General features: G+C 37.9%; 1 protein-coding gene across 2 annotated transcripts in view; it reads left to right on the forward strand.

The window, feature by feature from the left end:
- The window catches only part of srpx (sushi-repeat containing protein X-linked), a 40,454-nt gene that overhangs the window by 1,033 nt on the left and 26,824 nt on the right, over positions 1 to 12,597 (forward strand). The window contains exons 2-3 of one of the 2 annotated variants that reach the window (XM_044130907.1): positions 5,061 to 5,117; positions 7,104 to 7,292. In XM_044130907.1, coding sequence (XP_043986842.1) covers positions 5,061 to 5,117; positions 7,104 to 7,292 — 246 coding nt within the window. The remainder of the gene's footprint in view (positions 1 to 5,060; positions 5,118 to 7,103; positions 7,293 to 12,597) is intronic. The other variant, XM_044130909.1, reaches the window with a different exon arrangement.

Raw genomic sequence — 12,597 nt, forward strand, 5'->3', positions numbered from 1 at the left:
TCGCCGGGACTCCAGTCTGTACTTGTGTAAACGCGTGTTTGGATTAATGAGGGGTTTATTTTACGGGGGGCTGCTGGGGTTTGTGCTGGTGGTAAATTATGTCTCTCATCTAAGATTGTGGCTGGCTGAGTGCACAGGCTGGGTTAAGACGACAACGTTTTTGCAAACTGTCATTTATTTATTCTTTTGTGAGGGGAGGGGTTCTGCTTGGTAGAGCTACAGAAAAATAGTGCACAGCTGTGAAGTGGAAGGAAAAATGATACACAATTGTTGCTGAAAGTAAAGGATATCAATCAAGATCTACCCATATTTTCCTGACTCCTTTCTTTCTTTGCCTTGTGGGCAGGGAGAGTTCAATCAGCGAGCCAAATATGCAGAATCTGCTTGCTTGACATTTGAAATACACAGTATTTCCTCCAAATATTGGATGCCAGCAGTCCGCTGCAACTGTGCTATTATGCACACTAATATTGCGATGCTGATTTAAATTAGGAATACTGTATCGCAAAAATGGTAAAAGAAAAAATTTTAGCAACCCCAAAGTGTTATTGAATAATTATTGCAGCTTGTTTGGACAGCAAAGAAGCAAATGGGATATTGTTGATGGAGTTTTGTTTTAGTGCGAAATGTGACCCTCAAACACTCAAAGTCAGACTTTGGAGCATTCATTCATAAAAAATGGCTCAGTGAAGCAAGATCCTTTTAAGATGTTCATGTTGTAAAATGATGGAAAATAGAAGAAAATATAGAACAATCAAAAATAAATCCAGTGCAACCAAATCAATTCACTTCATAGGTGTAATTAGTAAATAGAACCCGTCTGTGTGTAATTTAATCTCATTAAAAAGACAGCTGTTCTGTGGCGAGTTCCCACGTTTCTGGAGCATAACGAACAAGCGGCATCCTTAAGTATCACAAGACATTTAAGGAACAAAGCAAATCTGTGTGAAAATGGTCTCTTTTGGCTTCAAAAAAGTATTTGCAGACAGAACAAAAAGTATTCACCCCTCTTTCAAATACCCATTTTTACCTTAACAGTGACCAGGCTGAAAAATCATCAGCTGAAGGAGAGAAAAAACAGAACAACTTTTTAATGGCTGAATAAATGGCATACTAATTTAGGTACTAATGACTACGTTGGATTTTGCACCTTTTAGTTCTGGCTAAATGCTTCAACGTTTAACCAGAACAAACTCTTTCCAAGGTCTGATGGTTCACATTAAAAGCCCCAAGAGAGCAGCTGATTGGAAAATCGGGCTCAGTTATTTTAACTGTGGTTACTGCAGGAGGGTGGGAAGGAAAAGCTCCTTCTGCTTCAGCACCTTTAAAGATTTGGCAGAGATTGCGCAAACAACTCCTTTGATGTAGGAGAGACGGACAGGAAGTTGATGCTGGCAGCTCATTTCTTCTTTATTATCCTGACATATTCACAATCCACAAATGAAGAGGAGTCTCAGATTGCTCATACTTGCCTTGAATTCATTAGAATGTAGAAACTATTTATGAACAAGCAGGAACGGGATCAACTGGACTTAATCTATGTTTTTTTGGCTGCTGTGTCAGCACAGATCCAAACATAGGCAAATCCACGCCACCTGTTGGAGAGAGCGCGAATAGCAATTAGACTCGGTACAGAATGGACTCTAGAGGAAACAGGAAAATGTTTTCATGTCTATGTGTGTGAGACTGGTTTTGTTTCCATGTGTTGGACTTGCAACCTTTGCAGGATGAGCCATTCTCTTCATCCAGCGACTGTCCAGCTCCAACGGACGGATCTCAGTAGCTTATTATTTTTGTTGCAAAATACTCAAAGTGACAATCAAAAAAAAAGATTTATTCTTAAGTTTTTTTTGTATAGTTCAGCAATGAGTGACAGTATTAAGTGGAGCAACACAATAAATTTGATCATATCAGTTCACAGATGCAATATTGGTTTTGGTATCATGTTTTGAGTGTCAGGACTTCATGTCAACAATATGTTTGTACTTGACAGACACCACATAAGTGTATTTTATGTGGTTTTGATGCCAAAGCATACAGAAAACGTGATGTAGGAAGGCAGTTTAGAGAAAAATAAATCGACTGATGTTTATACTTATTAGATCCAGTTTGGAGTCTTTCAGCTCTGAGTGGTTTTCATTTAAACTGTGAGCACACACAAACACACAGCTGCACAGCCCACTGTACAACTGGATTCTTATACCTCCCTCCTTCGCTCCACCATGAAGCAGAAACTTTGCAGTAGTTTCCCCATTAGCCGGCTGTAAGTCTGACTCAGTAACTGGGTTTTCATGACGTTCATGCCATGATGAAAACCTCAAAGCATGGAAAGAATGTGTTTCTGTTACAGCATTATAGGCCCATGTTTCCAGCGAGTACTACACAGTACACTGTGAGGACCCACTGCTCCTTATGGGGCCCAAAGTCACCAGTGTGAATGGTGTGAATTATGTTTTGGTTAAAGTTGGAGTTAGGAATACACTGGTTAGAGTTAGGGAAAATATCTGAGCGAGGCACAAACACAGTTACTAAAATGGATCAATGCTTGTGTGTGTGTGAGGTGATGACTGAATCTTGTCCCAGAAAGGTTTCAGGTAAACTTACAGAAAAGCCATCCCTTACAAAAAAATCCCATGAAAATCACATGTGGTTCACACAAATTTTACATGTGAATGATGTGAATCACATGTGAAAGCACATGAATACATCTGATTTTGGAACGTTTCGTGGTAAAATCACATGTGATTCACATGTGATCACATGTGGTCACACATTTCCACATGTGATTCACACATTTCCACATGTGATCACATGAAAATCTTATGTGATCACGTGATTTTCACATGTGAAAATCACACCAAAAAAATCACGTTTTCACATGTGATTTTCATGTGATCACATATGATCACATGTGGAAATGTGTGAATCACATGTGAAAGCCACATGTGATCCACATACGATCACGTGATTTTCATGGGATTTTTTTGTAAGGGATCATAAGAAATCGGGTGGGGGAAAGCAGATTAGCTCACTGACTGGAAGCAGAGTGGGGCCGAACACTTTTCTCTTATCCTGCAGCACAGAGACCATATTCACTCTACAGTTCACTCCTCCTCACTAATTCAACTCCTTCTGTACCAACATCTTCTTATTTGTGTTTCCTTCATCTGCCCCCAACCACTGTTTCTGAAAACTGTTTTCCTCTGTCATCACATGTCCTCTCACTCTAATCTTTCACCGCTGCCTCTCAAATGTGTCCTCCAGCGACCGCACAGCCTTGAAAAATTTCTTTATCAGTTGCTCCCTTTCAGTGATTGTGTTCCCAGATGACGGTGACTCAGAACGGTCTATGGTAGGTATGAAGTTTGAATCTCAAACTTGTATATGCTTTGTCTCTTTGACATATAGCAAAGAGACAGCATTTTTTTCTTATTGTCCAACATTAAATCAGAATAATCTTTTCCTGCTTTAGGTGAAGTAGGATTATTTGCTCTCTATTTCCTAAATGCCAGATTAACGAATAATGAATTAAATCAGTTTCAGATATATTTGTAACCTTATTTAAATTCAGAAGATAGCATTCATTTCTTTTGCATTTTGTATGATATCCTTTTAAACTGTGGGACATTCTGAATTTTATGAATTTCCACAATCTTCTTACAAATGTTTCTGGAATATTGGTCTTCCAGCAAAAAATACTAAACTGCACAAAGGGTGATTTAAAATAAACTAAAGGAAGACCAGAGACAGTCGTTTGACATTTTATTCTCATTTAAGTTTTTAGTGTTATTGTTTGGAGCAAAAATGAAACAAAATAAAGCCTCTGAGGACTTGGAGGCGTTTTGAAGAACAGGGCCAGAGCACCAGTAAGGCACTGGGACCAGATTGGTGGAAAAGGTTATTTCCTGCTTAATGTCTTGAGATGTCATTTCAGTATTTCTACATAACGTTCTTCCATCGTGATAGCACTTGTTTTACAAAGTGGACCAGTTTCTCCTGCAGGACAAAAAGCTCCCACAAAACAAAGTGATTCTGCCATTTTCGTTTGCCAGACGTGCTTGGTACAGAATATTTCTCCAACAATTAGGTTTTGCTCACTGGATCCATTATTTTCAAACTTTAAAGCTGCTTTTAAAATAATGGCTTCTTCCTCTTTCACTGAGGACAAGATGCCGGTTTCAGCAGGAACAACCATTTTGTTCTAAGGATGATCCATAAATCTTTCACCAAAACACATTTATCACAAGGTCTTTCCTGAATGATGTGTGCTGGACATTCCTATGTTGTTTATACCTTTTTCTTGAACAGATGGATGTGGCACCATCACACATCTGGAAATTTTTTTTCCAAAGACCAATGATAATTGAGGAGGTCTTGATTGGCTGATTTTTCCAAGATATCCCCGAAGAATCAACAAATTTGATTTTTTGGCTTAATATATACATCCATGTCTCTTAGTTGGCATTTTATCAATTAACCTAGTAGTAACTTATACTTGGGGGTTTTTCTGAATGTTCATCAGTATTGCTACAGTGTCTAAAAACTACTGACTTTGAAGAAAGTGATCAAATAAATAATCTATGTTTTGTCATTCTGGCATTTAGAACATTTTAAACTCACCTACAGCATATAGCTTTCACTCTGCTTTAATATTAGACAGTGAGGAAACGAAAAGGTGATGCATCTTTCATATAGCATCTGCCAACATCTGGTTTCAACTTCAACTCCGGTTCTGTAACAGTAGAACTTTTTCCATTTGCATCAGGACTAGCAAGGGGGCTTCAGAATGAATATTTTCTCAAAAAATGTTTATTTATTAGAGGAAACAAGATCTTTTGTAAATTTCCTTGTGTTCTCTCCAAAAGATCCCCCCTGCAGTCTGATTAAAATGGAAAGTTGAACAAGTTTTCTCTGCTTGTTTTGTCTGCTTTGCAGCAGCAGCAGACATTACTCTAATGAGTCCAGAGAAAAGCTTTGAGGGATTGCTCAACATCTAATCTTGTGCTCTTTTTGTAGTAGCTCTTTGTAGTAGTTTTCTCTTTTTTTTCTCTCACTTTCAGGGTCAGGGCACTATGGTTACGGAGACGACGAGGACTGGTATTCTCGTAGATATAAAGGTGACTATGCTGTAAAAATAAATGCAGAACTATAAGCAGAACCTCAGAGGTCTAGTAAAACTTTTGTTTATTTTTACAAAAGGTTGTGCTCTTTAAATGAACCTAGCCAGTTATTTTTTTCTGAAACCTAGTATAAAGGAGATTCAGAGACACATACAAATAAGTAAAAATGACAACATTAAGCTGGATCATCAATAAAAAATTGATTATTACATTTTTTGGTTCAATTTCATTAATAATTTACAGCCAGATCTGATCACTGCCAAACCAGGAGAAACAGGAAATCACACAGAACCTTCCTGACAGCATAAAGTAGTCAAAAAGACCCAAAAAAGAAACACATTGTGCCCTTGTCAAGTGAAATGTCAAGTCAGATTAGAAACAAAATCGCTGCCATCTAGTAATCTGGAAAGGGTTATGAAAGCATTTTGAAATACAATGAAAGCCATTGTCCTCACATGGATAAAACATGGGACTGTGGTGAATATTCCAAGAAGTTCTTGATGCACAAAAATAGCTCAAATGGATCACTGACCCCTCCACAACAATATCTAAAGGAGTGCAGGCCTGACTTATAAAATATATATATATATATATATATATATATATATATATATATATATATATATATATATATATATATATATATATATATATATATATATATATATATAATAAGGAACAAAGTTCAACAACAAGAAAGAACTGTGCAAAAATAGCATCCATGGTGAGTGGAAAACCTATTATAAATGTTCAAAACGTGAATCTTCCTTAAAGTAACTTACTGGACCCCCCGACCCCACACACACACACACACACACACACACACACAAAAAACAACAACTATGTAAGACTTCCAGAAAGCCTGGGGCATGTTGCTCAAGACCAAAAGATTTAAACAAAGTTTGTTTCCAGCATTTTTGATTTTGAAAAAACAAAAGTCAGTACCTTACATTCATAGATAAATAGGAACACATACAAAACAGGTATATAAGTCATCACAGGATTTAAAGAGGAGCATTTTATTTCAAAATAAACATTTGCTTTGGCCATCTTTGCAAACTGACACCCATTTGATGTTATAGTCATTCAAGCCAACTAAAACTCTCCCCTCATGTTAAAGTTTGAATATTGTTTTCTTTTCACTCAGTGGCTGTGGAAACACTATCAACACTTATGTCCACAGTGCAACAGTAAGGGAGGCTGGACCCTCACTTTTATTAGAAATGGCTTTAAGCCCAACCTTGTGTCTCCTCTCTCCTCTCCAGCTGAGCTGATATGTGTGTTTGTCCTGAGCCAGCAGGAAATAAACTGCAGATTTTTATTTTTCCTGTATTGAAATAAGAAAGTTATGACCCTGCAAATCTTGGCGACAGACAAGAAGTTTTTTACACGGCTTTCTAGACATGGACTAGTTGAATAAATGCAGCCAGACGAGCAGTAAGAGACTCATTTGATGTTTGTGAACGTATACTCTTCGTCTCACAACTGAGATGAAAATCACAGATTCATGATAAATATGCGGTCTGCATTGAAAACCAACTTAATTTGAATTCTGAACTATTAGATTGAAATGATCTAAATCATGTAGTAAAGGTGTGAGTACCTATAATTCAGTGGCAGTGTTAACAAAGAGAGACTTTTCCAGTTATTTTCTAGCAGCCATAAGAGCTCTTCACACATCATTAAACCTTTTCCTCGGGTGAAGCTATCTTCTGATCCCTCTCCTGAGACATTTTTGGATGATTGGAAGTCACGGAGAAGGTAATGAGAAATCCACCGTATCTGCCTGTGCTCATGCAGATAGGTGGCTCTCCTCTCTCTACTTTTCCTTTGCTAAAGAAACTCTTTCTAAGCTTTCACAGTCTGCAGGTAAGTGCTTCCTATTGAGCTTCTCCAGCTGAAAGGCCAAGTCATGTACCTGCTTTGATGCACCCAGTGAGAACCCAGTACGCTGTCTTTTTATTTATTTTTTTCTGCTCTCAGGAACCCCGTGGTGTGCGCCCATTAAGCTGAAGCATGGTGACGTGAGCTGCCGCACGCCCAGAGGGGAGCACTACAGGAACGTGATGGGGACGCGTTGTAAAATCCGCTGCAAAAGGGGTTACGAATCCCAGAATTCAGAGGTGGTGTGCATGGCCAGCAAGCACTGGTCCTCCAACTACGCTTGTCGGGGTGAGAACCAACATCAGCATGCACATTTGATCTTTTTCAACCTTTCAGAGCACCTAGATGAAGTCATCTGAGGGCAGTAAAGAGAGAAAAAGAAACAATTCCAGGTCAGATGTTAAATGGTTACATTTTATGGCTCTGATGGGAAACATTATGTTAGCTGTCAACTTAGAGGGTTCAGAAGAGAGAGGATGCTGAAGAAAGCATCGTTTTCTCAGGAATGTTTGCTGCAGCAGGAGCTGGGCATTGTTTTAAACATTTCAGTTCAGTTTATTTAGCACCTATTCAGGAACAAATGTCTCCTCAAGACAAACAGATCCAGTTGAAGGACTCACTCTCCAGCTCAGTGCGAGCAGCCACCTGCCACGACAGGATGTGTGTATTTACAGGTGCAAGCAGAAAGAATGAGTTCATCATTAACTCAGCCACCACATAGAATATATTTAAAGCAAATTCTTGAAACAGTAAAATGTTAAAATGGTTGGCTTAATGTTCTGATCGAAGCCCAGAAAACCTCTGGCAAAGTAATTGTTGACAAAATTATGCCTGAAAATAATTTTTTAGGCCTAATTACTTTTAGCTCTCTGCAATCACCTAAAAGTGAAAGAAACTGAAAGAAAAGTGTCCCAAGATTAGAACAGAGGAGTGTTTAGGAAAAATCTTTTTCGTTTCGGGAAAGAGCGAAACACTGAATCAATCAGAGAAATGCGCGTTCGTCTTTAGATATTTTATTTAGAAAATCAGAGTAAGTATCAGAGATCAGTGTGTGAGAAAAGAAAAGCAAGAGAGAAGAAGTGAAACTTTAAACATACAATTCTGCTTACATATCTTTCGGTCACGTATACGGTGCCTTCCACCCATCTCTCTCCTGTAGGGAGTTTCTCTCAGTTTCTCCCATTTCTGGTTAATTGGTACCTCTGTCCCTAAATCCAACCCGGTTCAAAGGAGTTTCTGTTGGACAAACATCTTCACTGAAACCTCCGTTATCAGTTCCATAAGAAAAGCACCTGCTCAGAAACCTTCATTATTAGCTCATTCTTCCAAGTAAGCAAACCAAAGTTTTATTTTTAAAGACAGTGGTTTGACAGACTAGTGATGTCCTGTGCAGAAGGCTTCAAGTCATTAAAGGAAGGCCTTTTATATTTATTACTAATTTTTGACTATTGTAACCCTCAGATAATTTAGCTCTTCTCTCTCTCCTTGCTATAAGGCCATCGCTGTTCACTAATTTTGATTATAATTTTCCACAAAAACCATGTTGTTGTTGTTTTTTTGCAGCACCTCTTTGGTTAGTTTGTAATACACTGCTCTAGTATTAAAGTGTAGGCACAGCAAAAAGAAAAAAAAAAACCTTTAAATGTTGAGCAATGCAGATTACATAATTCGTGCATTCACAAGCTGTTCTGTAATTTGGACCTCCCATGTACGGTACAAATAAATCCACTTCAAAACGCAAGAGAGAAAATTGACTGCTGCCCTTCTCTACCACCCTTGATGCACCTCCCAGCAGATGCTGGGTCTATGTGGAGTAAGTCAGCTCTCATCTTTTTGGGCTGTGCTCAGTGGGTGAACCTCAGAATCAAAGACCGGACCACCAGGTGGTCCATGAAATTAAGGTGATTGGAAGAAAGCAACCTAACTTTTCAAGCCCCTTCACCCCATTTTCAGTTTCTGCTGACTTTGTTTTTTTTTTTCAAGGTCCCTGAACAACCTAACTCCTCAGCTAGAGTTAATTAGCAATTACATAAAATAGTAGGAGGAAAAACTCTCAGGATTATAAGGATAGTCAAACCCCTCCACTGAGGTGGAGATAAATATTGAGCAAAATGAGGTAAACCACCCCGTCCACGTTGGGGGTCCTTCTCTGTCTTAAAGCTGCAGTATGCAACTAATAAAAATAGATTTTTAATTAATTTATTTTTTTATTATTATTTTTATTAAAACTGTCACTATGTTTTCTCAGTATAACATGAGACAGATTACCTGTGGAAAACAATTAGCTCCTGTGGTACCGTTCCAATGTACAGACATGCACCGCTCCCAGTCAGAAACAACCAATCAGAGCCAGGAGGAAGGTCTTAGCGCTGTCAATCAAACTCACGAATGCGCTGCTCACACAGGGTGTATGGACTCTCCCTTAGAGATAGTTATCACTATAGTGGAAACTACAAAAAAAGCCTTAAAGAGGCATATCCACCTCTCTTGACAGTAATTATTATTAACCCAATAATCATGTCTGTGTCGTGACTGATTCAATAATCTTTCTGCTGTAGGAGGAGAAAATCCAGAAGATCAAACATAAAAGTTAAAAGTTTCAAACAGCCAGAGAAAATGGTTGAGGATCTGACAAACTGAATGACTAACAGGGGCTATTTTTACTGGGAGAAATGATTAGGTGAGAGGAGGTAAGCAAGAGATGAGTAACAGGTGGTGAGGTAATCTAGAAACAACACTCAGGTTACTGAGGATACCAGGAAGCAATAAAATTAAAATGAATTTATAGAAACAAGACCTTTCAAAGACAGCGCTCCTTTAAATCAGAATAACTTAACAGTGAAGATGTGAGGACCTTAGACTGATTTGTGGTTTTCTTTAAGAACTGGAGTGCATAATTTGATGTTTATTTATTTATTTTTTTAAATTAACATGAAATAACATTATTCAACTTTCTATAACACATAAAATAAAAGGGGGAAAAGGTGCTTCTTTGGTAGACAGATTAATTTAAATTCCCTAATCTTTATGTGATTGTGAAAAAGCATCAGAGTCCATGCTGTTTATTGATATGTTTATAGACTGAAAAAGATGTTGTTTTTGTTTTGTTTTTATGCATTTAAAAACTTTGAGGAACAAAACATCATTTTTCAGTGCATAATCTGCCAATCGTGGATCATAGCCACAGTTTTGGTTGTGAAGTAGCTCACAATTAAAGTAGTAAAGTCACTAATTTGCAAAATAATGTCATAATTAATGTGACTGGATTATTAATCCTCAGAGGCGAACATCACAGTGAATAATGACCTTTACATTTTCATTTGCATCTGTTGCATCAGTCTGTGCTTCTACGATAAGGTAGCAATAATGTTCTTATGTTCTGAAAAGCATTTGAAATGAAAGGTTTTTGGGAATGCAGAGGAAATTCAGACCCTGTCTGTTCAAAAATTCAGTTTCTCCAGGGAACCTCATTGGTTTTGCACATCACCTGTGGGAAAATAAAGCTTCGTTTTTGCAGCAGATGTTGCTCTGCTGTCTGAGTTTCTGAAGTGTTTCACCTTTTGAATTAATTCAACGTTGACTTCTGGGTTTATTTCAGTAGAAATTTGAGAAGCTTTTGATTTTCTTTCTGCTCAAAAAATTGCGTTCTCCTTTCTGACTTTATCGTGTTCAAAAGCATGTAATTCACCAGGCAAACTTTAAAAATAACCAAAATTAACTAAAACAACTCATCGCTGTTGGCTACGTCTGAAGGCCAGCCCACCCAGTGTTATTTTAGATGATCCCAGTGAAGCAAATATCACTGTGTATGCGTGAATGCCAGCTTTTTAAAGTCTACTGTCGCAGATAACGTGTTGCCAATTCACACATCCCGAGTGTGAGACTTTCACAAACAAACCTTTTCCCATGTTGTTGTCATGGCGCATGTTTCTCAAGCAGAGCAGCAAATTGATGACTGATAATGAAGCAGGGAGACAGACACAGCAGGTGTGATTGTTTCTCCTGCTGGGTACATCCTGCAGGTTATAGTTTCTCCAATTATGCTTTAAAATGTATTTTGTTTGTTCAGGCTTTAACTTTATGGTATTATAAAAGATTAACGTTAAACCAGATGGTGATCAAAATAGTCAATCGTTTATTTGTCTGATGATAAGGTTACTTCATTGATTCAGCTTGTTTGTACAGATGCAGAGTTTATTGATGTTAGACTTAGTGAGTGTTGATGAGTTTGGTTTACTTTTATCATGACAGAGGGCATGTGTGTCCACAGCGTGCAGAAAACAGGCTTTACTCTAGTTTGCAGCAATATTGACTGCTAAAGAGATCCACAGAAAATATGTGGGACGCTGAGGGCGTGAGAGCCTCTCTTTAGCAGAAGAATATAGATTATTGATCTGTAGTGCCAAAGGCTGCAGCATCATTAGAGCTAGCAATATTCCTAAATAAGAAAAACTTTCCAAAATTACAAAAATATTGTGTCAAACTCAAATTTGGCCCACCACAGCATTTTATGTGAAATAGTAAGATAACAGTTGTGTGCTTAAGTATTGTTTTACCAATCTAAGTAAAACATTTTTTATCCTTTTGCCTCCAGTTTTTTCAGTTTCTGAGATAATGGAAATTCACTCAAAATTAACAGATCCCCACACGTTTTCCACAAAAATGGTCAAAAACATTGAGTCTATGTGACTGGTTATTCCCACCTTTAGGGGGCAGTATTTCTTACTTCTACTACACCGCTGGCTCAGCCGACTTGACGGGAAGATAGCCTGTGATCCATATGGCGAGGAGAAGAAGGTCACATTTACCGCCAGATATAAGCATAAATATCGCAAAATGTCTTGCAAATATTTCTAAATTAGCTTCCCAAAAAAATCAAAAAAAGAATCACGAGGTAGTGAGCCGTGTGAAGTGTTCAATATTAATTACTTCTAGAAAGAACTTATCGAATGCAGACACAGTTATTTACTAATACTTTAACATTTTGCTAAAGAGTTTTATCAATTCATTCTGTTACAACATGATGTAGATGTGGCCCAAAAGGAAGATGAGTTTGAAGATGAGCAATTGTTTACATGAATACTGAAGTCCTTAATGGCATATGTGTGTCATAATATTTGTTGTGTTGATAACAAATATATCAACACAAACTGGATATTAAGCTTTCAAGGCGGCAGCAACCTAAGAGTAACGTAACAAAAACAAAAACAAAAACAAATCCCCATTGCCTGGTAACCTTTAAAACTGTAATGTCCTGCTTTATCATCATCTCCAAGCCATTTCTGCTCTGACATGTTCTGGATCTCCAGAGAGGCTGCCTTTAGCTTATATACATGCTGGTAATAGGTGTGGACAGACACTTTTGGACAATTTAATATTTGCTGTGGGAAAGATCATTCAGCAACAAGCCGTCCATCATAAAGACAGCAGGAAACAGTTCTTGTCTGGAAGACAGCACTCTGGGAAAGTAGTTTTCATGTCTCAATAGATGTTTTTTTTTTCTCCCCATCAAAGCAGTTCCAGTTTTAAGTCTGACTGATTGAGTAAGAATCAATTTTAATTAGATTTTCCTCCAAAGCTCCACTCCAGAGCC

This window comes from Gambusia affinis, linkage group LG11 (assembly GCF_019740435.1).
Source record: "Gambusia affinis linkage group LG11, SWU_Gaff_1.0, whole genome shotgun sequence".
Taxonomy (NCBI): Eukaryota; Metazoa; Chordata; class Actinopteri; order Cyprinodontiformes; family Poeciliidae; genus Gambusia; species Gambusia affinis.